At 37.3% G+C, this 27,843-nt stretch overlaps 1 protein-coding gene across 13 annotated transcripts in view; it reads right to left on the bottom strand.

Moving 5' to 3' along the window:
• The window catches only part of YAP1 (Yes1 associated transcriptional regulator), a 125,571-nt gene that overhangs the window by 9,429 nt on the left and 88,299 nt on the right, over positions 1-27,843 (bottom strand). For 4 of the 13 annotated variants that reach the window (XM_001151467.7, XM_016921867.3, XM_016921861.3 and 1 more), the window contains 3 exons: positions 17,922-18,103; positions 14,441-14,488; positions 263-393 (listed from right to left, as the gene is read on the bottom strand). In XM_001151467.7, the coding sequence (XP_001151467.1) occupies positions 263-393; positions 14,441-14,488; positions 17,922-18,103 (361 nt within the window). Of the gene's footprint in view, positions 1-262; positions 394-14,440; positions 14,489-17,909; positions 18,104-27,843 lie in introns of all 13 variants that reach the window. The other 9 variants (XM_016921860.3, XM_016921866.3, XM_016921859.3 and 6 more) reach the window with 3 other exon arrangements.

Raw genomic sequence — 27,843 nt, 5'->3', positions numbered from 1 at the left:
AGTCAACAGTATAGGCAGAAGCAAACACGTCATGACTTTGAATAAGTATCCCTTGTACAAGTCTGAACAGTTCACTTCCTCTCACAGGAGACAACTTTTAATCCTCAACTCTGCATGTACTTGCCATTTACAGAGAGATTCATTTACAGCTATGGTTTTTGGCCCACACAGATGTTCCAAATAGCCTATTACAAGCACTAAGCAGAATGATTTTAAAGCAATGATCCTTTTCAGATATTCACCAGTAGCAACTTTCACCAACCTGTTAAGGAAAGGATCTGAGCTATTGGTCGTCATTGTTCTCAATTCCTGAGACATCCCGGGAGAAGACACTGGATTTTGAGTCCCACCATCCTGCTCCAGTGTTGGTAACTGGCTACGCAGGGCTAACTCCTAATTAAAAATAAAACAAAGCCAAAGAGAATCAATCTACTGATTAACACATTTAATGTTAGGTTTAAAGAAATAAAACGTTCATCAGAGTAACCGTGCAGATAGATTAAAAACATCTACTTTAAAGTTAATACATTTCCCAATCAGAATGACCTAATTCTATCCATTTCAAATGAGTAAAAATTAAGTTACATATATTTAAAGTCTATCTAGTCATATTAACCACCCCCCACCCTATATACATTTTGCTACTTTGTTTTCTTTTTGTTATTTTCCTCACTCTGGAAGATACTCCCAAATCCTCCTTTGGGTTATTATAGAATGGCAAGTCTGGTCTTTAAAAAAAATTCTTCTTTTTTTTTTTTTTTTGTTCTTCAAGACGGAGTCTCACTCTGTCACCAGGCTGGAGTGCAGTGGCGCAATCTTGGCTCACTGCAACCTCTGCCTCCTGGGTTCAAGTGATTCTCCTGCCTCAGCCTCCCGAGTAGCTGGGACTACAGGCACGCACCACCACGCCCAGCTAATTTTTTGTATTTTTTTAGTAGAGACGGGGTTTCACCATGTTAGCCAGGATGGTCTCGATCTCTTGACCTCCTGATCCACCCGCCTTGGCCTCCCAAAAGTGCTGGGATTACAGACGTGAGCCACCGCACCCGGCCCTAAAAAAATAATTCTTAAAGTTTGCTTTTACTCGACAACTCTTATATGGTTTTGTGTGTTTGGAACCCCCCGACCCCCTCCCCCGCCAAAAAAAAAAAAAAGAAGTAGGAAGAATAGCATCTGATGATTTTACTATAAGACACCAATCATTCCCCAACCCCCAACACTATTTCACACTTTGCTATTAAATGTCTCATTTTGACTTTAGGTTTTTCTATCCTGAGCTGGATAGAATATGTTCCATCCTCTAGCAGGGAGATAGGAGGAAAATGAAAAAAAGACATCAGAAGTTAAAACACAAACCCAAGGCTTCTCCACCACAAACATAATATTTAAAATGGGGTAAAATTTCTTCAGGGTCATCCAACAATTTCTCAGCAGGATTCTCCCTGTAAACCTGAGCAAAGGCTGTAGGTTGCTACTCTGATGGTTGCAGAAGGCCTGCCTTCAAGGGCTTCCAAACCTCCCAGGTTTCAGCCTGTATTTGCCCAGGACCTCAAAAACAGTTCATCTCACTGTGACCCATCCGTAGTACACTCATTACTACTCTGTCCTTTTTCTCTCCTTTATCTGTTCACTGTTTCTTACCCTCCTAAGAATTTTCACTGTGCCTCTCCACCTGTCGTAAACATCATCTCTACTAGACCATCAGCTTTCTTTCCCTCTACTTTTTGGGTTTGATTTGAAATACATACAGTTTCTTATCACAAAGGATACTGGCCTGACTCCGTCATCCTTCCACACAGCTTTCTGAGCCAAGTCTGCTCACTGAGGCACGGCCCCACCATCTCCAGCCCTCACCTCCACAATCGCCATGGGGTCCTGAAGTATGGAAAGCTTCTCCTAGCTCTACGCTGCCACTTCTAAACTACAATTCTCCTGCATGCAAATACCACTTATTTTTCTTTAGGTTTATGCCTTCTGGATATACCATCCTTTAAACCAGAGTTTCTTAACCAGCAGACCATGACAGAATTCAGAGAGTCTCTGAACTTCAATGGGGTAAAAAAAAAAAAAAAAAATTACACATTTTCGCTAAATTTGTCAACATTTTCTCCAATGTAGTATGCACCATTAGTATTCACTGTACCTAACTTTTCACCAATAGAACATATAAATGTTTTCATATCACATTGTAGTTGTTGCAAATATTTTAAAATACCATTTATGATCATTGCTATTTCAATGCTACAGTAGTTACGTTATAAGATGTGCTTCTAGATTTTTTTTTAAATCTTTTTGAGACGGGGTCTCACTCTATCACCCAATCTGGAATGCAATGATGCAATTATAGCTCACTGCAGCCTTGACCTTCCAGGCTCAAGTGATCCTCCTGCCTCAGCCTCATGAGTAGCTACAGCCACAGGGGCACACCACCATACCCGGCTAATTTTTTGTATTTTTGTAGAGACAGGGTTTTGCCATGTTGCCCAGCTGGTCTCAATCTCCCAGGCTCAGATGACCTACCCTCCTTGGCCGCCCAAAGTGCTGGCATTACAAGCATAGGCCACTGCACCCAGCCTTAGATCTTGTTATTTATACATTAAAAAGAAGCACATTATATCACAAGTTTCTATTTAATATTTTCTTAACTGTATCAATGAAATTCCTTTTCTTTTCAATCCTATACTTTAAAAAAAAACAAACACCAATGTCCTGAAAGGGAACCTAGGGACTTGGCCAAATGCCAAAATTGTTTGCCTGTCTTCCCTGCAAGGTAAACTGCTTCTTGTACTCAAATTTACTGATCTCTTCGTTACTCCATCTTATATACGGGAAAATTCTGGAGTCTGGTCAAAGCCTCTTGCCACTCCAAGTATTCTCCATGCCTCTTAACATGCTTCAGTATTAAATGGACAATTCACTTAACCTGACAGCTTCCTGAACCTTCTGGATTCCAGTGACCTTCATCTCCACTCCACTCAAACACCCATTGCACAGCCACTAAGATCCTGTTATTTGAAACCAAACCAACTCTAAAATCTTAAGTCATGTTTTGAGACGATGATCAGTGTTTCTTTTCATTCCAACTGCATTCATCACATTGGAATTATGACCTCCACGCATAAAACCCATATAATAACCCATTGTTGAAATACCGGGATCGCCTTTACACCGAAATGATACTGACCACTTCATCACTGTATTTCAATCATGAATTCCCTCAGTCATACCCAAGAACTGGCTTAGAAACTTCTCTCCCCAAAATCTTACATGCACTTATTTTACTTTCTCACATTTTTTTCTAACCAGTTCCTGCAAAGACTCATGTCCACTCTACCAGCCCTCCAACCTCAGAGACTCCAGACCCATCTCTCCTTACTAGTCTAGTCTATTGGCTGTCTTTTAGTATCTTATTTTTTTTTCTCCTTCCCTACAAGCTTAAATTCATGACTGATCATTCAAAACAGCATAAGCACCTTTTAGATTCCTGATGTACATATAATTTTATCTCAGCCCAGCAAATCCCAACCCCAAAGCAATGCCAAAGTGTATTTGTTCCATTTTCATTCTGAGATTGCTGAGAAATGCTAAGGGAAAAGAATAAAAAGAAATCACATAACTATCCAGAATGTTATCATTACAAATTAAAGGTCTTTGGTTTTGGATGGACCCTAGTACCACTTATTGGTTTTTTTGTTTTGTTTTGTTCTTGGTCAGTTGTTTTTCACATCCTCATGGTCACTACTCCAAATATGGCATACTATCTCAAGCCCCTATTCAGGGAAGTCCATTTCTTTTCTTTTCTCTTCCTCCAAATTTTTTTGTAGAGACAAGGTCTCACTATATGTCGCCCAGGCTGGTCTTAACACCTGAGCTCAAGCGATTGGCCTCCCAAAGTGTTAGGATTACAGGCGTGAGCCACCATGCCCAGCCAGTGAAGTCCATGTCTATTTCTTTTCCATCTACATTAGAACACTGAGGCCACTGGCTGGGTGTGGTGGCTCACGCCTGTAATCCCAGCACTTTGGGAGGCTGAGGTGGGCAGATCATTTGAGGTCAGGAGTTGGAGACCAGCCTGACCAACATGGTGAAACCCCGTCTCTACTAAAAATACAAAAAAATTAGCCAGGCGTGGTGGCGTATGCCTGTAGTCCCAGCTACTCAGGAAGCTGAGGTTGCAGTGAGCTGAGATTGCGCCACTGCACTCCAGCCTAGGTGACAGAGCGAGACTCTGTCTCAAAACAAAAAACAAAAAACAAAACAAACAAAAAAAACCAGGCCATCAGGTATAATCTTTGATTTTTCTGGCCCCTCTTGCCACCTCTTCCTGCCTGCCTCAAAAGTAACTTCATTTATACTCATCATCTTTTTAACTTTTCTTGCAGTCTTATGGGGATCCCTCTTATTTCTTTTCTATCTTCTACTTTTGACTCCTCCCATGCTCATCTTACAAAGTGAGAAGTGACTTTAAAACAGTGATACTACACTCATTGTAGTCTGTCTGTGGGAGGACACATCCTCTCAATACCATGCCTTTCTTCCGTATTATTTAAGACCTGGTGAAGGCACTACCTTTTTGAAGAAACTCTCCGTGGTGATCCCATCTCGATCTTGAGATTGGATTAGACACGTACATGTCATGTCTTTAACATCCTGAACACAGCACTTATCACAAAATATCATAATTATTTTTGCTGTACCCCCTAAGGCCAGAGTGAATGAATTACTCTGGAGCATAAAACAACTTATAATTCCTTGAAGAATTTATTTTGCTCTTAAAATATGAGGATGTATTTAACAATAAACTTTAAAATGAATAAAATTATAGACTCCAGATAAGGCTGATGCCTAGGCTTCTGTGACAAACATGGGAGTATGGGAGAATATTCTAAAGACTCTCATTTGCTTTTTATCAAAGAAGATATGCTCATGTTTGTAGCACAAAACAAATATATAACACTAAACTGTAAGTCATAACTAAAATAACTGAATTGGCTATAATTTTCATATTATTTTTACAACTTTTTATTTTAGCTTTTTAAATAAAATTCCTACTTTTTATTAGGTTAAAACTAGTATCATGTGCAGACTAGACTCTCCATGTTCTTGCTGCTTTGAATTTGGCCACTATGTTTGTTAAAAGCCGTGAAATTTTTACTTTTTACTTCATTTAACAACTGAATTTCTATGTCAGCAGACACTGCAGAACCAACTATGCAGATTTATAAAGAAAGATAACTTAGAGATGTCAGTAAGCAGGGAAATCATTCCAAGTTACCTAAGGAGATATCCGACCCCTTGAAGGGCTATGGAAACACTCTTCTCATTAAACCTATATTTGAGCCATGACTAAGAGTGAGTAACCTAAGGATTCACCTAAATTAGACTTGAAAGAATCAATGAAAAAAAGACACTTTACTTACTGGTGGCAGGAGTGTATTATTAATCAAATAGGGAAGAATTTGGCATGAAAACAAATATAGTTAGCCTTTCATATCCGTAAGGCAACCAAGTATGGATCAAAATATTCGAGAAGAAAAATGGAAGGCTGTGTCTGTACTTAACATATATAGACTATTTTTCTTGCCATTATTCCCAATACAGAATAACAATACAGTTATAACAGTATAATAGCTCTTTACATAGCATTTCCATTGTATTATAAGTAATCTAGAAATGATTTCAGGTATACAGGAGGATGTGTGTAGGTTATATGCAAATAGCATGCCATTTTATATAAGGGACTTGCTGGAACCAATCCCCCAAGGGATGACTCTAATGTAACAAGGCCAACGATACAAATAACATATATGCAGATTATGGATAGCATACTAAAGGTATAAATACTCAGCTGAGTTTTGAAACTTTTAGTTACAGGTGATTAGATATTCCAAGTAAATTTTGAAAAGCTTTTTGATATATAACGGATACACAATAAATTATAAAGTACATAAACTGATGAGTTTTGACATGTGTGTACACCTGTGAAGCTGCCACTACAATCAAGATAATCATCCTCAGCCGGGCGCAGTGGCTCACACCTGTAATCCCAGCACTTTGGGAGGGTGAGGTGGGCAGATCACCTGAGGTTGGGAGTTCGAGACCAGCCTGACCAACATGGAGAAACCCCGTCTCTACTAAAAATACAAAAAATTAGCTGGGTGTGATGGCAGGTGCCTGTAATTCAAGCTACTCGGGAGGACTTGGGAGGCTGGGACAGGAGAATCACTTGAACCCGGGAGGCAGAGGTTCTGGTAGCTGAGATTGCGCCATTGCACTCCAACCCGGGCAATAAGAACGAACCTCCATCTCAAAAAAAAAGATAATCATCCTCAAAATTTTCTCCCACTACTTCTCACCTCCCCTACTTCAACCTTCAGAAACTAATCATCTGCTTTTTGTCATTGTAGATTAGTCGGTATTTTCTAGAATTTTCTAAAATAAAATCATACAGCATGTACTTTTTCACTTAGTGTGATAATCTTGGGATTCATTCATGTTATATCCACAGTTCATTCCTTTTTATTGCTAACTAGTATTCCACTGTAGGAATATATTACATTTGTTTATTCATCTGTTGATAGGCATTTGGGTTATTTCTACATTTTGGCTTTGTGTAGAAACATGCTTTCGTTTCTCTTGGATACTCTAAAAATTTTAAAAAACCCTAAAAATATTCTAAGTGTTTCCAGACTTCTGACTACTTTTACTGCCTTTCTCATTATTTTTCTAAATGATGTGGACTAAGGCATCATTTTATGTAAGGCCAACATACCTTAACTTTCAAAAATACATAATCTTAGCATCTTTTTTGACTTCTGGGAAATTATATTGCTATTTACATGAGAGGAGAGAAATGTAGTAAGAAGGGCCAATGGCTTATGGCTAGGTCTTGGTTCCATAAAAGTCCACTAAATAAAGCAGGCAAACTCATGTTTTCTTTTATGAACCACCCTGCAAAGTTTCCTCCAGAACAAACTGGGACCCTTAGTTTTACTTACAGCGTAGATAGCTCTGACTCCAAATGTGTCCCACATTAGCTAAGATTTACAAGCTCAATGGGAAAAGCTACCACATTTTTGTATTATTACAGAAGAAAATGGCTAAAAATACTTGCTTCAGTTAGAAAAAAACTATTTGACCTTTGAAATACAGAACAGAAGCATGATTATGTTTTGGCTGAATTTCCTGTAACTTATTTCCCCAGTTTTGAAACTTTGTCAAACTATTTATCCTAGTTACCTTTGGGAAAACAGAAGTTTAACAAACTTGTATTTTTAGTCCAGTATTCTAATTTTAGGCATTGTGTTCAGGATAAAATAATCCAAAAACTTCTTAGAGATAGACGTAACTTTCAACATGAAATGTTTCAACTGAAATCAGTTTTGTAGACAATCCAATTATGTCCCAAGGCTTATGGCTCAGGACATAATTGGACTGTCTACAAAAGAGCTATGCCAGATTTACCCAATTATGAAATAATGTTGATATTCACTGAAAATGTGTTTTGATAAAATTACGTTATTGAAATATAATTGGCATTTTTTAACACAGGTATAAGATATATACAGGCTTATTTTTAAACGCAATATAATGGAGAATTTATATAAAATATATTTTTGATTAAAAATTCAGATTAATTTGACTTCATGCTTATCCATATTAAGATTTTTTTTTAAAGTAGCAAAATGTCTAGATAACCCTGAAACAAATTTTCACTATTTTACATCTAAAATTCTTAGTTTCCTATGGTAACTTCACTTTCACATTTACAATCCTTTGCTAAGAATACAAGGAATTATAAAACTTACTCACGATGGAAACACATGATTTAACTGTTCCTCCCCAGAAGCAGGACACCTTATAGGAGAAAACTCTTTCATTTGTCTAACTTCATGGTCATTCTCCTTCATAATCTGACTAGGTAAAGCATGGAGTAGGATACTTTCCGAAATTTCCATTTCACTTCTGCCTCCTGAAACCTTTGTTATCTGAGTGTGTTCACGCTAGCACGCGCGCTTGTATGGGAGGCAGAGGTTGTTGTTTTTTGGCTAGACTGAACCACAAAGACATATCATATTGTTAAGAAAGGGAGAAAAAGGCTGGCCTGTTTTCTTATATAAATATATGCAATTTCCCTATCCCATGTCTACCAATTTCCTTAAATATCAACAGTATTTTATCTTCCTTACTGAACCCAATGAAACATACTATGTTCGTTGCATATAAAAATATTAACAGGCCAGGCGCAGTGGCTCATGCCTGTAATCCCAACACTTTGGGAGGCCAAGGCAGGTGGATCACCTGAGGTCAGGAGTTCGAGACCAGCCTGACCAACATGGTGAAACCCTGTCTCTACTAAATATACAAAAAAATTAGCTGGGGGTGGTGGTGTGCGCCTCTAATCCCAACTACTTGGGAGGTTGAGGCAGGAGAAGCTCTTGGAACCCACGAGGAGGAGGTTGCAGTGAGCCGAGATCGTGCCATTGCACTCCAGCCTGGGTGATGAGTGAAACTCCATCTTAAATAAATAAATAAAATAACATAAGAATCAATGATTTGGGGAGCTAACTACCTAGTCAGTGTTACCTTCTTAAAGCAATTCTGTCTTTAGTAAATACTGCATTATATAAAAGTGTGTCTGTTTTTTCGATAATATATGGCACAGGAGCAAGGGGTTTTTGCAGGGAGGGTGGTAATCAATTTGTTTAAGGAAGATTAACTTAGTGAACTGGAAATCCAAATTTAGAAATGGAGAATAACTCTAAAAATATATGTCTTGTAAGTAGTTTGCCTTAGTGATAGCAGTTTATGTCAACAATTCTAAAAATAGAAAAAAATGCCATTTCTTCCAACTGTTTAAGATAGAGGTCTTGCCATACCCCATTTTCCAACACAGCTTTAAACTGTAATAAAACATTTTATTATTTCTAAAGTCATTAAAACACTGAGCCAATGCTTTATGTTTTTTAATGTTTATGCCATTTACCAAAGCAGTTTTAACTTTAGAACAACTTTTTTGATTAAAAAAAGTACACACATGGATTGGGGGACAGTTATGAGAACTATATGATAATCTTAAACTCTGAAAAATCACATCCAAAACAGGATGGCAGGTTGGTGTTCCCTAGCATTATCCTAGGATTCTACATTCTTTCTGATAGACTTGTGGAATTAGGCCTTTTGTAACCTGTATTACTCAATCATGGTCTCAAAGTTATTATGGCACTGTTCAAATAACAAGAGGCAAGTTTAATAAAACAAATGAAATAACCAGTTAAAAGTATGTGGGGTGTGAGGCTAAATCTTCCCTCTTATACAAAGTTTTCAATGTACCCATTAAAAATAAAATATAAGATATTCATTGGAAAACCTTCAAATAAATCTATGATTTATTTAATATCAGAACTTCGAAGAGAAAGATAATGTTAGACAAGTGTTAACAGGATTTTGAAACAGCTAACATGAAAGACAGTTTGAAGGGAAAAAAGCCAAATACTTTACTTTTACTAAATTCAGGAAAAAAATGGTTGTTGGTAATTTTTTTCATATAGCTCTGAACAATGGTATTATTTTGTTCTCATTACCTACAACTGTGAACATCTGAACCTCTTCACTGTTGAGAGGTAATGGTGCAGTACAATATCCTCAACACCAATACTGTGGGCTTTATTATTCATTAAACCAGGGACTGACCTTGGTGTCTATTCATTACCACCCATAAGGAATGGCAACTACACATTATTCAATAGTTGCAAAATATTTATACTGTAATTTCTATACAGATTGAAGCAATTACTTGCCCAGAAACAAAAGTAACCCCATATCATACTTTTGACCACCTAAATTGGAATTATACTGGCTACTGAGTTAAGACATCTTTATACAGCAGTGTTGTTTTTATTTCTGGGTAGTTTCAAGAATTCTCTAATTTTCTTTTTTTGAGGCAGAGTCTCACTCTGTCACCCAGGCTGGAGTGTAGTGGCACGATCTCAGCTCACTGAACTGCTGCCTCCCAGACTCAGGCCATCCTCCCACCTCAGCCTCCTGAGTAGCTGGGACTACAGGCGCATGCCACCAAGCCCAGCTAATTTTTCCATTTTTAGTAGAGATGGACTTTCACCATATTGGCCAGGCAGGTCTCGGACTTCTGACCTCAGGTCATTTGCCTGCCTCGGCCTCTCAAAGTGCTGGGATTACAGGTGTGAGCCACTGTGCCCTGCCTCAAGAATTCTCATAAGGGCACTTGGGAATGAATCTCACCCTAAGCCTTAAAACAGAAATGAAGAATCTTTACTGGTAAGAAAGGGGATAAGCAAGGTTCTCACTATGGGGAAAAGCTTGTGAGCAGAATAACAGCAACAAGGCAGTGGAGTACACTTAGCTAATAATGGAAGAGTTACTGGCTTAACTGGAACCAGTGAGTGAGAAGGCTACTGACCACAGACCATGAGCCAGTTGCAGAGTTTAAACTCGATCTCATAGGTACTAGGGAACCCCAGATATTAAGAACCAAATTCTTTTTCTTTTTTTCAAGACGGAGTTTTGCTCTTTTTGCCAGGCTGGAGTGCAATGCCACGATCTTGGCTCACTGCAACCTCTGCCTCCCAGGTTCAGGCGATTCTCCTGCCTCAGCCTCCTGAGCAGCTGGGATTAAAGGCGCCCGCCACCACATCCAGCTAATTTCTGTATTTTTAGTAGAGACGGGTTTCACCATGTTGACCAGGCTGGTCTCAAACTCCTGACTTCAGGTGATCCACCCGCCTCGGCTTCCCAAAGTGCTGGGATTACAAGCGTGAGCCACCGCCCCCAGTCCAAGAACCATATTCTTAAGCACAAGAGAAGGTAGAAGTGTTCGCACCTCAGGGGGGACTATCTTTCCTCAAAGTTCTTCTCTCAAAAGACCTTAAAACAGAAGCTAGAGTGCATTCCTAAACCCACTTGCTCAAAAGGTCTCTCCAATTTACAAGTGAGCACTGATGTGTAACAGAGATACGACTAGAAAATACCATTAACTGCTCAATCTCACAAAGCAAAGATGTTTACAGTTTTAAAAAGTTTCTTCTGAGAATGGAAATTGCTTTTGAAACACAAAAATCATAAGTAACCAAAATGAAATTAAAATGTTAAGCTCTTTGGCTGGGTGTGGTGGCTCACGCCTGTAATCCCAGAACTTTGGGAGGACGAGGTGGGCAGATCACCTGAGGTTGGGAGTTCAAGACCAGCCTGACCAACATGGAGAAACCCTGTCTCTACCAAAAACACAAAATTAGCCGGGCATGGTGGCGAATGCCTGTAATCCCAGCTACTTGGCAGGCTGAGGCAGAATCATTTGAACCCGGGAGGCAGAGGTTGCGGTGAGCAGAGATCATGCCACTGCACTCCAACCTGGGTGACAAGGGCAAAACTCCGTCTCAAAATAAAAATAAAAATAAAAAGTTAAGCTCTGTAAGGATGAATTTTTCCAAAATCCTGCCAACATAGTATAATAAATTAAGGTGATAATTTCCATATTTAACTAAGAAGATATATAAATGCCTTTAAAGTTTTTTCAAAATTTTACATTTCAATATCACTTGGGCCATGGATCTTGGAATTTTTCATTAACCTCACCCATACTGACGTTAGTGTACACGAGCACAGCACCCTACAACAGCCACATGATATGTTAATCCTATTGGAAGTACTTAAAGACAGCTTTTGTAGTAATTCATAAGCATTTTGAAGTTTGGTGGCTTTCCACATCCCACAGCATATGAGGTATACGATTAGAAAATGACACTGATCTCACTATTGCTTGCTAACTCAGCTGCATTAATATCTATTAGAAAAGTATAAGTTAAAAACCCAGTAACTTTACAACAGCGTCTAGTGTTCAGATACTGACTGATGTCTTTGTACCCTCTGTTCTTTGGGACTGAAAAGTCCTTTCTAGCTTTCTTGATTATTCTGAGAAACACTATTTAAAGCCATCTTCACTTAAGATATGACTCTTCTGGCCGGGCGCGGTGGCTCACGCCTGTAATACCAGTGCTTTGGGAGGCCGAGGCAGGCGAATCATGAGGTCAGGAGATGGAGACCATCCTGGATAACATGGTGAAACCCCGTCTCTACTAAAAACACAAAAAATTAGCTGGGCGTAGTGGCGGGCACCTGTAATCACAGCCACTCAGGAGGCTGAGGCAGGAGAATTGCTTGAACCTGGGAGGCGGAGGTTGCAGTGAGCTGAGATTGTGCCACTGCACTCCAGCCTAGGTGACAGAGCAAGACTCCATCTCAAAAAAAAAAAAAGAAGAAAAGATATGACTCTTCTTTGTGATCTATTTCCTGACATCTACCTTAAGGTTATTTAGAAAACAATAGGATGAGAAAAATATACACATGCTTTCTTGATACAAATACCACCAGATTTCTTGATCTGAGCTATTTCAAATATAACCCTATACTTGAATTTCACACATTTACTGATAACTTTCCACAATTATGCCAGGTAAATATTAAACACTGACAACTAAAGCATATATAACAAACCAATATTTTAATCTCCAGCATATGCAAAGAAAATTTTTAAAAACCTCTTTCAAGTTTTTTGCTCTGGTCTGGGCAAATCTGAGTAATTACCTCTAATCTTCATATCTTAGGAGCTTTACTACTAATAAGCCTCACCTTTTCTAAAACTTTACTATTTTAAAAAACTAAGAATTCCTGATAATTTCAATAACAGTAAAGATTTACTTTTCTATTCAAGTATGAAACAAAGATCAAGAAGAATTTGACTTATTTATCAGATTCAGGGTATAAGACCTTGGGAAAAAAGGAAACAATTTCAACATTTTTTTGGCATGGAGGACTTTTTACCTGAATCCAAATCTCCTTTGAGTTAATTTCTGCTCCTATATTAGTTTCTATTTCATTTATCATGAATAAAATTCTTCTTTCAGAAACACTTCAGGCCAGACGTGGTGGCTCACGCCTGTAATCCCAGCACTTTGGGAGGCTGAAGTGGGCGGATCACGAGGTCAGGAGATCGAGACCATCCTGGCTAACACTGTGAAACCCCGTCTCTACTAAAAAATTCAAAAAGAATTAGCTGGGCATGGTGGCAGGCGCCTGTAGTCCCAGCTACTTGGGAGGCTGAGGCAGGAGAATGGTGTGAACCCGGGAGGCGGACCTTGCAGTGAGCCGAGATCACACCACTGCATTCCAGCCTTGGCAACAAAGCGAGACTCCATCTCAAAAACAAAAACAAAAACAAAAAAAAACAAAAAGACAAAACAAAACAAACACTTCAGAGAAATGGCAAAGAAAAAAATGGCTTCACGTTATAAAGACCCAATGCTATCCTGCACTTCACAGTCAAATGGTATATTAGTGCCCCCTCATCATAAGAATGTCTATGCTCAACTTTGGTGAAGATGGCTTATTATGAGTTATCCCTTGCTTGGTCTTTTGATTAATGGTGGCATTTATGAGATAGATAAAGAAGAATAGAAATTTTCCCTCTCACAAAATTAACTGGTCTCTATGAAGACTGTATCTGACTTTTATCATTATGGTGCTCCAACGGACAACTTAACAGTATCCAAAATGAGTAGAATTTTGCCAACTCCTACTTCTACAGCAGATTCTAAAACAATGTACTTATTTAGCCTAGTGCAGAGTAAGTTACATAGAAGGTGAGGCATTATATGGTTGCTTCTGCCCCAAGAGAAGTAGAATGATCCTCTGGCTCCGAATTTCTTCTAATCTTGTGGACCCCGAACACCTAAAATCTTTTTGGTTTTAAGAACGAGATTCTTCCCACGAGTCAGACAAGTGCCTGTGTTAGAAGAAAAAATGGCCACAATCTTTCCTTCTAAATAAGATGCCTTCACAACCAGGGCTCCCTGGGGTTCATCAGAGAATGCTGATAAAAGCCAACAAGAAAACCTGAAACACTATCCAGGCAGATCCTCTCCTGATAATTCTGATATTTTTCCTTTGGAATGTCCATTAGAAAGAATTTTTCTCTTCCTCATGGTATCATGACTCTAAAATTTCCTAAACTAGCCTATCCAAGTAAATACTGCTTTTGTTACTGTTCAATTTATTAATTCCTTTACATCATTACACATACTATTTTAAGCTATTCAAATAAAAATTAGGCATACCTAGCTGATAGGATGTACAACTGAGACACAATACATTTAAATATAGAATAAAAAAGACCTCCATGGAATCAAAATAAACAGAAACTCCCTAGGAGGAGCAGGGAGGGAGCAGACTGTGTAGCCTCTCTTGGAAGGGCAATGTTAACCTGAGTATCTTGGTGGAAAGATGGCTCAAAGTTATACTCTGGGCTAATGTCCAATAAGGACAGGACCCTGGAATGTAAGTTTCTCTTTCCTAATTTAATATCTTTTTTTTTTTTTTTCCAGTGCTAAAACATCAGATAAGAGCCTACCTGACATTTTGGAGAATTTGCTGTGCTGGGATTGATATTCCGCATTGCCTAAGAGTAAAAAATAAGACGGATAAAAATTACTTTAAGCCACATGGTCTGGCTGTGTAGGCTGACTTACAAATTGTATCCAGACATATCACCATAGCACAGAATTCCCAAGCTACCCAAGAAGAAGCAGACTGACGAAGACAGGAGCCAACGGAGTCACCACATAACAAAACTGGAACCTCAGAAGTTTTTAACAGCATTGAGGATAGGACAGCAAGACTTTAGGAGTCAGAACTAAAAAATAAAATTTGATATTGGTCACGTAGGTTCTTTGCTTCTGAGTATTAGATAAAGCAGATACAATATATTTGATGTTTCAGTGCTAAGATAAACTGTCAATGGAAGAAGTTCACAGGAAGCCAAAAGACTTAAGATATACTGAATTTATTGTGATTACTTAAAAAAAATCTAAAAAATAGTCTATTAGTATGAGAATAGAGCAGGTCTGTCAACTTCAACATAAGAAAAGACGACACAGTAGGTAGTAAAGATGAAACAAAGAAGTTACCTTTAAAGGAAGTGAAGCTATTCTGTCCAGGACCCATCACCCAGAGTAAGTTTGAGAATAAAGATTTAGGAAAATCTTTGGAAGGAAGAGTTTTACAAATAGCAGCGTTTGCCCACCAAAAAACCCGAGGATGATCTATGGCATAAAACAAAATGGGGAATGGCCCCATTTCTAGACTTTACAAATTATCTTAAAAACAGTATGATTTTGACCTTAGTAATTAAAGAACTTTTTTTTTAGTTTCTTGATTTTGACAGTTTTTATTCATAGTGAAATTGAGACCTGTATTTACTTAGAACAACTACTACTCGGCAACAACAAAATGAAAAACAGTGAAAATAGGTTACATAAAACGTATTTTAAAATTGCTCTATTTTTTTTCTATTAGCCATGTAATTATATTTTTGATGGTTCTAAGGTGTTCTAACAATAGTAGACGAAAAATATTCTTTCTTTATGGTAATTTGTTAGAAAGTCAGAGGTACAATAATGCTTCCTTTCTCCATCCTTTTTTATGTCAGATAAAGAAACATTTCTTTCAAGATCACTTTATAGGGGCCAAAAGGAAAACTTCCCCTCTGCCCTCTAAAGGTTCACTGAAAATGAACTGATAATAGACAAATTAATAGGAGAAAATGGCAAACAAATTTATTTAAGGTGCATAAGCATGGGGGAAATTGCAAGACAATGATTACCCAATAACCAAGTGAGTTCCAGATACTGTATAATACCCTTCTTCACAGGGGAAGGGGACATGAGGGAAATGACGCCATTTTGAAGGGCAGTAAATGATTTTTAGGAAGAATGAATGGGCCCAGTACACAGACAATGGTTAGTAAATAATTCTCTTTGGAAACTGAATGGGATCTGAGAACAGACAATAGTCTGGGCAAAGTTCCTCTGAGCTCTCTAAGTGTGATATTTAATTTTTAGTCTTTTCCTCTGTCATACAAGTTTCAGGCTTCTCTGGTTAATGAAATTTTGGGGAGGGGATCAAAGGCAATTGTATTCCTTTTGGTGGGTCTGGTTTCTAGGTAGATAAAGGAACTTCAAAGAACAGCCTCATCCTGTGCTTTGGCATAGACCTTGAGGCTGCTTCCTTAGTTTGTCAAAGAACCATATTTTGGAGTATCATTTTCTGAGCCCCAACAAGTTCCTGACATTTTATGTTGGCACATACTGTCTTACTCCTTCTATCAGGGTTTACCTTTGATGCCAATCACACTAGAATTGTATGGACAGATTACCGACAAAGCACAGTTTCAACATGAGCCTGTCTCAGATGCCATGGCTTAATTTAACTCCTGAAGTACCAATTCCTCAAACCCCAAATCAGAGTTCAGGTAGTACTGAGTTCACATATTTTCACTGACACTCAAGAGATACTTTTAAAATACAGCCCTAAAAAAAAACCAAAAAACAAAAAACAGACCTTTAAGTGCCTACTTCCTGGTAACAGAAATGTAGAGCTTTTTTTTTTTTTAAGAGACAGAGTCTCGCCATGTTGCCCAGGCTGGTTTCGAACTCCTGGGCTCAAGCAAACCTCCTGCCTCGGCCTCCCAAAGTGTTGGGATTAGAGGCATGAGCCACCATGCCTGGCCGAGTATGACGATTTTTAAATGTCTATACTTAGCATGCTGTGATTTAGCTAGGGAAAAAATGGCACAGATACATGTATTTTATGTATGTAAACAGAGTATCTCTGGAAAAATTAACAAAAAACCTAAGAAACTCATAGTTATTTAGGCCCCATAGGAGAGAACTAGAAAAACAGGGAAAAGATCTTATTTTGAGTGTACTTTCACCTCTGTACATTTATCACTAGTATACCATTTTTCTATTATCTATTCAAAAAAATTTTATATACAAATTTAAAAATATCTACGCTACTTAACAACAGACCTTATCTCCAATATCTGAACTTAGTAGATTTAACCACTCTGAAATAAGATAAAGTAAAAATTAATGATGAGATTAATTATATATATTAGGAACAGAAAAACCAACAGTACCTTCTGGAAGAAAGCTGATGGAATTGGTGATTAAAGGGCTTCAAGCTCTCTACTATGTCCTACTTTTCCCAACATAAAAAAAACATCCATAAGCAGGTAATTTTAAAGCACACTGGCATCTTCTAAACTTGAAGATAACTTTTTTTGAGACAGAATCTCACTCTGTCACCCAGGCTCGAGTGCAGTGGCACAATCTTGGCTCACTGAACCTCTGCCTCCGAGGCTCAAGTGATTCTTGTGCCTCAGCCTCCTGAGAAGCTGAGATTACAGGTGTGTGCCACCACGCTTGGCTAATTTTTTTATTTTTAGTAGAGATGGGGTTTCGCTAAGTTGGCCAGGCTGGTCTTGAACTGGCCTCAAGTGATCTGCCCACCCTGGCCTCCCAAAGTGCTGGGATTACAGGCATGAGCCACCACACCTGGCCAAAGGTAACATTTATTTTGTTTTGAATGAAAATTCTTAGATTCGGTAATACCGAAGTATATTTGTCATTTGAGAAGTGTCATATTGGTGTATCCCACCACGTAAGTTATTAATAAAGGATGTTTTCTCCCAAGTGATGTTCTAGAATTGCCCCTTTAGTGAAATCCTCAGAAAAACAGCAATCCACAATTCCATGTACATTACAGAAAGCATCCTTGCTTCCTTCAATTTTTGCTCAATTGCAATTACCATGACCAAGACAGCTCTTCATGATACAGGTTTCCAAGTCACATCCCTTGTAACTTGATCAAAGGCCATTCACAGTCACAAAACTAAGACAAGGACAGGGCTGGATAGAATGCTTCTGTGTCACTCAGTTTTACAAAGACAACATTCCTCTGTAACTAATAAATGTTAAAATGAAATCTGCCCAACTTTAAGAAAACAAACCCCAAAAAGTGGAAGGCTGGTTTCTAACCTGTGGCCTCACCTGCCGAAGCAGTTCTTGCTGTTTCAGCCGCAGCCTCTCCTTCTCCATCTGCAGTTGCTGCAGTCGCATCTGTTGCTGCTGGTTGGAGTTGCTGCCACCCATGACGCCTCCCTGTGGGCTCTGGGGAGCCAGGGGTGGTGGCTGTTTCACTGGAGCACTCTGACTGATTCTCTGGTTCATGGCTGAAATGAAAAGAAAAAAAACATCTGTCCTAAAAAACTAGTGAAGGAAGATAAAATGATGATTTAATTATTCAAAAGCAATTTGGGATATTCGATGTAACTTTTTTGGGCAGGAAGACTGGAAATAACCTAAAAATCCATCAATATCACAATGACTACATTAATTTATTATTACTGTTGTCATAAGATACAAGGAAGTCATAAGAGAAAAGAAACAAGAGGTAGTTTTAACATGCAATAAGGAACAGTTTCTAAGGACTTACTAAATTAAAAGCAAGGTGCAGAAGAGAAAGTGTTTAAAAAAAACGGGGTGGGGGAAGGGAGCGGGGGTGAATATATTGCATATTCAGAGGATATAAAAATTGATGAATAGCTAAGAAGCAACTAACATCTTTTGGCTCCAGAGATGGGAAACTGGGTGACTAAAGGACAAAGTTGGAGAACCTTATTTATAACTTCTGAAGTGTGAATGATGCAAATTCATTACTTCTTATGAAATATATAAATTAAAAATTCATCCACAAAAATTAAGACAAAGCATTCCAAACAGCAAAGCCCATCAAAATAATCAGCCCTTAATATATCCACATACACATCCCAATAAAGCAAGTAGATTAAAATGATCTGATGCTTGCTCATATCAAATTGAGTCCACCAGTATCTGGATGACATGGATTTGTCTCATTTGACACCATGGTACCCCCAGCACAAAGCCTAGGTAGTAAAAAAAAAAAAAAAAATTTTTTTTTCGAAGCTGTAATACACCATTTGGTGGTTAGAAATGGACTGGGTTTTTATACTAGTGAATTTCTGTCACTGATACAACACTGATCAAACTGTGAATTAACCTCAGTGGGCAGAGGGAAGTTTTATGTGAAAATATTAGTAAGAATAATAAACCTTTTCAGATACATATTTAACTTAAGTTGAAATTGTGGGTCACTGTTTCTACTAAATGTTTAGTACACATTGACTAAAGAAAATCCCAGGTACCAATGGCTTTACAGTCATTCAAGGAAGAAATAATACCAATCTTACACAGCCTCTTCCAGAGCATAACAAGGAAAGAATATTTTCCAACACTTACAAGGCCAGCATAACCTTGATACCATACAAGGATATTAAAAGAAAGGAAAATTACAGGCCAATCTCTCATATAAACCTTGCTACAAAAATCCTAAATAACATACACTGACAGCTCTTATAACTTAATGGTCTCCCAGTCACACAGCAAACTCCTTGTGATTTTTAATGTGTCCCATTATAACAGACTGGCTGCTTGGTAAATGCCATTTCTTCTTGGAGACTACTTGAGCAAAACCTCACAAGGCTGGGCCCATCCTATACATTAAGAATTTTCTTCTCTCAAGGAATTGCCTGGGAACTTTTCCATATTGTCTACTGACATTTATTGCCTGATTCTAATTTTTTACTTACAAATTTATATGCTCCCTCAGACTGAGTGCCACAGGAGTATGGGTCATATCCTAGTCATCTATGTGTCCTCAATACCTAGCACAGCATCTGGCACAAAGTGTGTGCTGAAAAAATACTGAGCCATTTCTACATAAGTTGAGTAGTTACTCACTGAGGCAGAAACTATTTAAGACAATAGAAGTCCTACTTTTAATTTCTCTTTACATTAGCACACCTTTTTTTTTTTTTTTTTTCCTTTTCTGTCTTACTATGTTGCCTAGGCTGGTCTCAAATGCCTGGCTTCAAACAATCCTACTGTCTGTCTCTCAAGTAGCTGAGACTGCAGGCGAGCATCATACCTGGCTCAAGACTGCCCAATTCTTCTATCAGGCTAGCACAGCACCGAGACAGAACCAAGGATATTAAAGAGAGGAATATTACAGACCAATCTCCCTCAGAATAATGCCTTAGTTCAATCCAATCTTCTCAGCTACCTGTTAATAAAAGATGACTGCATTATTAACTTATTTCTATTTTTTCTGTTCTTTTTCCCTCCAGCTTTTCTGTGTTTCATTTTCTAACTTTTGAGTTGAACTTAATTCATTTACATCTTTTTTTGGAAGACTTAAGTCAATAAACTTACCCTTAAGTCCTGCTTTACCTGCATCCCACATGTTTTGAAATAGTATAATTCATGACTGTTCTATTCCAAAAAACGTGTAATTTCTATGGTGACTTACATTTAATTCATGAGCTATTTTGGAATATATTTTTATGTTTCCAAACATATATTTTACATTTTGAAGGTAATTTCCATAAACATAGAAAAGTAGAAAAATTAATACAGATAATGAATCCTTGTGTACTCATCACTCGCTTTCTTCCCAATTGTCAATACATGGCCAATCTCTTTTACCTCTATCCTCAACTACTTTTCAGCGCCAATTATTTTCAAGCAAACAATATAGCATTTTACCCATAATTTCAACATGTATTTCTAAAAAGACGGGGCCTTCTTTAAAAAAAGAAAAATATAATTACAATACCATGATTACACTATCAAAATTTACCAATTCCTTAATATTATCAAAAGTCCATCCCATGTCTACATTTCCCTATTATCAAGGGAATTATTGTTATTTTTACAATTGACTTGTTCAAAACAGAATCCAAACAAGGTCCATACATTGTATTTGATTCATAATCCAAGACTTCTTTAATAACATGGTTCTGTGCTTTCTGGATCATCAGGAGGAAGAGCACCTAGCAGCGTTTTAGAAATGCAAATTCATGGGCCCTAACCCAGGGCTAATGAATGAGAAACTACGGGATGAAGCCAGCAATCTGTGTTTTGACAAGCCCTCCCAGTGACTTTTGACTCATGCCAGCGCTCTGAGGACCACTGTTTTAATACACAGGTTCCCCCTTGGTTTTTTCTTTGTCATTTATTTGTCAAAGAAACTGTGTCATTTGCCTCAAAGAATTTTCTACAACCTGGACTTTGCTGATTGCATCCCCATGGTACTATGCAGCATGCTTTTCCATTTCTTGGTTTGCTGTAAACAAGTTCGAATATAGAGGCCTGATCACAATTTTTGGCAAGAATACTTCATTGGTGGCACTACATGAGGAGAGAAGGCACAAGATGACTGTCTTCATGATAAGGATGAATCAGTGGTGCAGATGTGGTAAACTTATCATATCCATTTTAGGTTATTTTCACCCAATGGTTTTTAGCAACCACTGATTTTTTTAAACCTAAAACCATTATTTCATTAGAGGTTACAAAATGATGGTATCATTCCTTCCCATGTATTATTTGAAGTTCTATAAATAAGAATTTTCCCATATTAAGTATTTGGTTACTCTGAAACATAATTTGTACAGGTAAGATACAGAATAAATGTTTGATTCATTCCCTTTTTGTGTACACTTTCAGGATGATGAGTTGGTCCCAGAGTCCTCCAAAAGGTAGCCAATGAGGGTTTAAAAAAAAAAAAAATCGGCCAGGTGCAGTGGCTCACGCCTGTAATCCCAGCACTTTGGGAGGCCGAGACAGGCGGATCACGAGGTCAGGAGATCACGACCATCCTGGCTAACATGGTGAAACTCCATCTCTACTAAAAATACAAAAAAAAAAAAAAAAAAAAAAAAAAAATTAGCCAGGTGTGGTGGCGGGTGACTGTAGTACCAGCTACTCAGGAGGCTGAGGCAGGAGAATGGCTTGAACCCAGGAGGCAGACAGAGGTTGCACTGAGCCAAGACCGCGCCACTGCACTCCAGCCTGGGCAAAAGAACGAGACTCCATCTCAAAAAATAATAATAATAATGATTCTGATACTCTGCTACCTGGAGCGAAGGGGAAAAAAATCATTATGAAATCACAGATTTGAAAATATGTTTATGATGTGTTTTAATCCAGCACAGTTATTCTGATCAATGTTCAAAGTGTGCCATATTTGACCAGGTCAAGCTGGATCTTTTTGCTATGGCTGCAATGGGCTTGTTCTACTTCCTTGTTTGCTTTTAGGCACAAAAAGATGTTCCAAAGTCATCTAGTATATTCCCTGCCCCAAATTTTACTCAGCCTTTTTTGAAGAAGCCCTGATTTCTTTGAGTGGGAAATGGTATTTAGAGACATTACTCTGCATACTAGGGGGTACCTATTATTATTTTGTTGCTTTTTTGTAACTGTTTCTAGGTGGTACTCTCCTTCAGAAAATGCATATTTCCAATTCAGATTTAGGATGCATGGTTTTTACTTTGATTTTGTAACAACTGTTTTTTCTCATGCTGAAAAACTGGGTTCTAACAACATTAATATGTATTGTCCTCTATACGTATGCAATCATCTAAAAATAACATTATGATCACTAAAATGATTCAAGTTTCAGATTTCTTTGCAATTTTATCTCCTTAAGATAGTCCATTAAGTACATAAAGTAAAATCACTGTGCTTTAAAGTCACCTGAAATTATTCTTCTATAATTAGCCAACCACCTGAAATACAGGTGTACTTATGACATTCTGCCTTTGAATTTCAGAGATTTGCTTTATTTCCCACCCGCTTCCTCCTACCTCCAATAGGTAACAGGTAAACTGTATCAGTATTTCCTTTACTCTACTCTTAAAAATGTAAGCAAACACATACACATCCCTTCTTCTTTGATATATGGTAGCATACTATGCATACTTCCTTCCACTTTGCTTTTGCCTTTGTAACAATATAACCTGAGATAACTCTAAAGCAGTATATAGAGATTTTCCCTCATTTTCCTATTGACACAGCTGGTTAATATTCTATTCAACCAATTTCCTATTAGGTTTTCATTATTAGTAAAGAGTACTGTACAGAATATGCTCATACATAATTTTGTATTTCTGCTACTGTATCTTTGGGTAGATGTCTATATGGGAGATTACTTAGTTGAATGTTAAAAGCATAAATAATTTTGCTAGATATCGCCAAATTTACACCACCACCCCACCCCAGGAGTTGTACTTTGATGTATCCTCACTAGTAATGTAAGAGTGCTTTTTTGCCCCCAAGGACTTGCCAATTTTGGGTTTCTGCCCATCTGAAAGATGAGTAGTATCTCAGTATGATTTTATTTTTGCTATGTTTTATTATACAATCTATACACTAAGGATAAGAAATCTGTGTCTGTGATATAAGTTACCAATAATTTTCCTCAGATTGTCATCTTTTTGCTTGTTTTTCGTAAGAACTTATTCTTAGCCAGGCGTGGTGGCTCATGCCTGTAATCCCAGCACTTTGGGAGGCCAAGGCAGACGGATCACTAGAGGTCAGAAGTTTGAGACCAGCCTGACCAAAATGGTGAAACCCCATCTCTACTGAAAATATAAAAATTAGCTGGGCGTGGTGGCAGGCACCTGTAATGCCAGCTACTCCAGAGGCTGAGGCACGATAATCACTTGAACACGGGAGGCAGAGGTTGCAGCACGCTGAGATTGCACCATTGCACTCCAGCCTGGGCAAAAAGTGCAAGACTCTTGTCTAAAAAAAAAAAAAAGCTTATTCTTTAGTCAAATTTGTCAATCTTTTTAAAAATCTGAATTACATTTCCTCACTTTCAAACTACAGAGAAATTCACCCATTTTAATTAAAAAACTATAGTTCTCATTTACTTGGCAACTCAATCTGATCCACTGCAATTTATTCTGGTGTATGGGATGAATGGATCTAATTTTATCTTCTTCCATATGCTAACAGTGTATCTTTCCCCTCATCTTTATCATAGAATAAATTCTGACATTTTGTTATTTCCAGATTTTTTATTTTGTTAATTAATCTAACTATTCTTATACTAGTACGGCAGTACTGCCTTTATGTTTATACTATATAAACATGTAAGTTATATACATGTATATATGTGTATATAAACATTACTTAGTATGTACAATATGTACAAAAGTACAACTTTAGTAGTATGTTTTAATAGCTGGTAGGGCAAGACATGTTTTTTGAAACTAACTTTTTTATTATAAGTTTAAATTTAATTGCATTGAGGTTTAAAAAACATAGTCTACATAATATTGATTCTAGACAATTTGTGACTCTGTGACTTGACATGTGGTCAATCCTTGTAAACATTGTCCTAGGCCAGGGCCAGGTCAGCTGCACGCCTGGCTTTTCCCATTGAGCGTGTTTTGTGTGTCCTCTTCCTTATTAATACTTTTATTAACAGTTCTTCTCAGGAGCCAAATGGCCCCTAAAACTGGCAGGCCTATAGCACTACCCTCAATGCTTCATGTGGTTTTATTTTCTGACCTATAGAGATTTTTAAAAAATTCCTACCCTAGTTGTGTCTTTTTGGTTATCTTGTTTTAATATTTTGTCTGGAAGAAGAGAGAAGGGATGTCAAAACATGACATACTGCTCCAGCTTGTTCAAAGCCTTATTAATCTCATATGGAAAAAAAACATATTTATTAACTCACGAAGACTTACGAAATGGCTTTATAAAAAGTAAATAGCTAAAAATTTCATCCTTATAGGTTATAGTTTATTATTTTATAGGGCAATGGATACGAAAAAAGCCAACAATTTTTGGGACCTAAGATTTGCCAGGCACCAACAACCTCATGTAATAAAATTGCTCTTATCTGTTACCAACAAACATAGTTATATAATTGACAGGTATCATAAAAAACATAGCCTTTAGAGTCAAATGAACTTGGATTAGAGTTGGGCATACTAATTCGGTAATTCACTTAATCCTTGGTTTTCTCATCCGTACCATCAATACTGACATCTCCATTTGAGTTATTATGAGGACTGATTATTCTCTCACACACCTGGAATAGTGGGTGCTCCATAAACCTTAGTCCTCTCTCTTCTGCAGAACTTCTTTCTAAACCTAAAGACTCTGACTCCTACAGACGAATTCCATATTTTGATGATTCCTATACCTCTCTCCTTCTCCTCCACAAACACACAGACATACACATACATTCTCTCTCTCCCTCCTCCTATTTTATCATACCATTTACTGTTTCCAAATATTCCTATGATTCACAAAAATATGCATGTTTCTCTTTCCTACAAGGTCTAAATAGAAAAAAGGTAGTGGAGATTGAGCCAACGACATAAGAGGATCCTTCTCTTTCGGTGAAACATCTTCTTGGTGTTTCAACACAACACTCAACATATTTCCACACAGAAACATTTTATACAGTGTGCTGTGCCAGGTTTGATAGCATGAGTTAAATATGAATTGGGGAACCGATCTGAGATTCATCACATACATTGAACATGTCGTAAATTGAGGCTCAAGGCAAACAACTATTGGGGAAAAATGTTTTTGGTTCCAAGCAATAAAAAAGCAAAACACCAAAAACCTGCTAGAAAATAGCCCATCAGTAAGCTGAGGAGTGTTGGAATTATAAAACATGATTGATTTCAAAACAGATTCTAGAGCTATATACACTGTTAAATACTTCATCTATTAAGAAACATTTGGATAAGCTTTTGAGCTTTCCCCACTATATTTTCATTATGTAACATAACATTAAGTTATTTATGAAATAACATACATTCTTGGTGAAAAACACTGAATAGCAATAAAATTACACAAAAATAAAGTGGTAAATATCCTTTGCTTCTCACCAGTTTCCCAGAATTAGATACCATAAGCAGTAATCATTAATGACAATAGCCAATGCTGACAACAAACTGAATTGGTTGGTAAGGTCTTTTTCAAATCTAAGCTTATCTGACTATTCAAAACCACGGAACAGGAAAAATTAGTTAGGATATCAAAAGATGAAGGAAGAACCAGTCCACAGAATTAAACAGAAACTTGCACAAAATTATGTAAGAGAAATACTCTGATGACTATTGTGAGTACTTTTGGCTTTACCTAAATGTTGTTACCTATGGATACAAGCAGCACTACAAGGTTTCCATAGAAAGAACTCACTTAAATGACCAATTCAAACAACCTTGTTTATCTACTGAAGCTGGGATTTATTCCTCTCCAGAAGCATCCTGTTCTTTACCTTCTGAGTATCTTAAGCCTTTCAACAAAGCACAGAGCGGTGCACCCACATGGGGTGCAGCAGAGACCTCACAAGCAGGCAAGAAACAAAACCGGCTTTGTTTCCTGGGGAAAGGGGGCAGGGCAGCAAGAAAAGAAAAGAATAGCATTACCAACTTCTTCCTCTGGCTATCAACTATTGAAATCCCAATGTTTCCAGTTTTAATAAAATTTCCAAAAGGTAAAAACAAAACAAAAACCCCACAAAATGTCAGAATTTTAAAAATTATGCTATATTTTAAAATTTAGAGTCTGTGCTTCTTGCACTACGTAATAGTAACTGTTTCAAGTTTTGCTTAACAAATCAGCCCTGACAGCTTTATGGTAGAAAACCAATGACTGAGCAATTACTGAAAAATAAGGGACTACTTTCTCAAAAATAAAAGAAAGGGGTCATCACCATAGGTTTTTTTTCCCCAAGTTTCATTCTAAACATGTGAATTTCCAAACTTCAGACAATTTTTAGATTGTCTAAAAATTTACATGATTTGTAACCTCAAAACTTGGATTATAACAATGTATTACAGATCTGTTAGTCATAAACTTTGGAATAATAAATTTAATTCTAGTAATCTTACTGGGTATACATTTACAATAATAAACAATTCTTAAGCTATTAAAACATTACATCAAATCTCCCACAACAAAAGCTTTTGTCTAGTATTTTTTCAAATCTCAGACACTGAATATTTCCGTATTAGCATAGCTATATTAACTTGTTCAAAACATTTAGAAGAAATATTTGGGTTTTCCTCATACCTACGAGTGTACTCAAAACTACAAAACAGTAGACTTGTTAAAAGAAATTAATGTTCTTCTAAAAACACAAACTAATAGGTCATCTGTGGGTCTTAAAGCAGTAAAAACAAAACACAAAACACTCACTCCTGGCTCTAAGTGTTTACTGCATGACCTAAGGGGACTGAATCATCAACAGAGAGTCGCTATAAAGTGGCATAATAATTTATCTACTTAAACATAAAATGTAGTTTTTCAGTAAAAATTGCTTATTTAATTCACACTGAAAAGCTATCTTTTACAAAAAAAAAAAGGAAAAGACGAGAGTCCTAACCTAATGACTGAATACATCTTTTTATGATCAATATACAAAAGGTATTTCTCAATACACTATATACCTAAATGACATCATGCCTAGAAATAATTTTTTCTCTTTACTGGGATAATTCACCCTTGTTACATGTACTGTCTGGTAGTTCTTACATATTCACAGAATTGTACACCCATTGCCACGATCTAATTTCAGAACATTTTCATCACTTCAAAAAAAAAAAAAAAAAAAAGTCACAAAAACAAAAACAAACAAAAAAGCCCTGTATCCATTAGCAGTTCACTACCTACTGCCCTTCGTCCCAGTCCCTGGCAACCACTAATCTACTTCTGTCTCTATGAATTTTCCCATTCTGGACATTTCTAAAAATGGAATTAAGCAATATATGGCCTTTTGTGCCTGGCTATTCTCATTTATAATGTTTTCCAGATTTATCCATGTTTTAATATGTATCAAGCACTGCATTCCCTTTAATTGCCAAATAATATTCCATTATATGAATATACCACATTTTGTTAGTCCATTCATCAACTAATGGACATTTGGGTTATTTTCACTTTTTGGCTATTTATTATAAAATAATACTGCTGTAAACCTGGGTACAGGTTTTTGTGTAGACATACGTTCCCACAACGTGGAGACATACGTTCCCAATTCTTTAGCCTCTATACCGAGGAATGGAATTGCTCGGTCATA

This window comes from Pan troglodytes, chromosome 9 (assembly GCF_028858775.2).
Source record: "Pan troglodytes isolate AG18354 chromosome 9, NHGRI_mPanTro3-v2.0_pri, whole genome shotgun sequence".
Lineage (NCBI taxonomy): Eukaryota > Metazoa > Chordata > Mammalia > Primates > Hominidae > Pan > Pan troglodytes.
The sequence above is the reverse complement of the archived record's forward strand: the minus strand, read 5'-3'. Positions and strand labels throughout refer to the sequence as shown.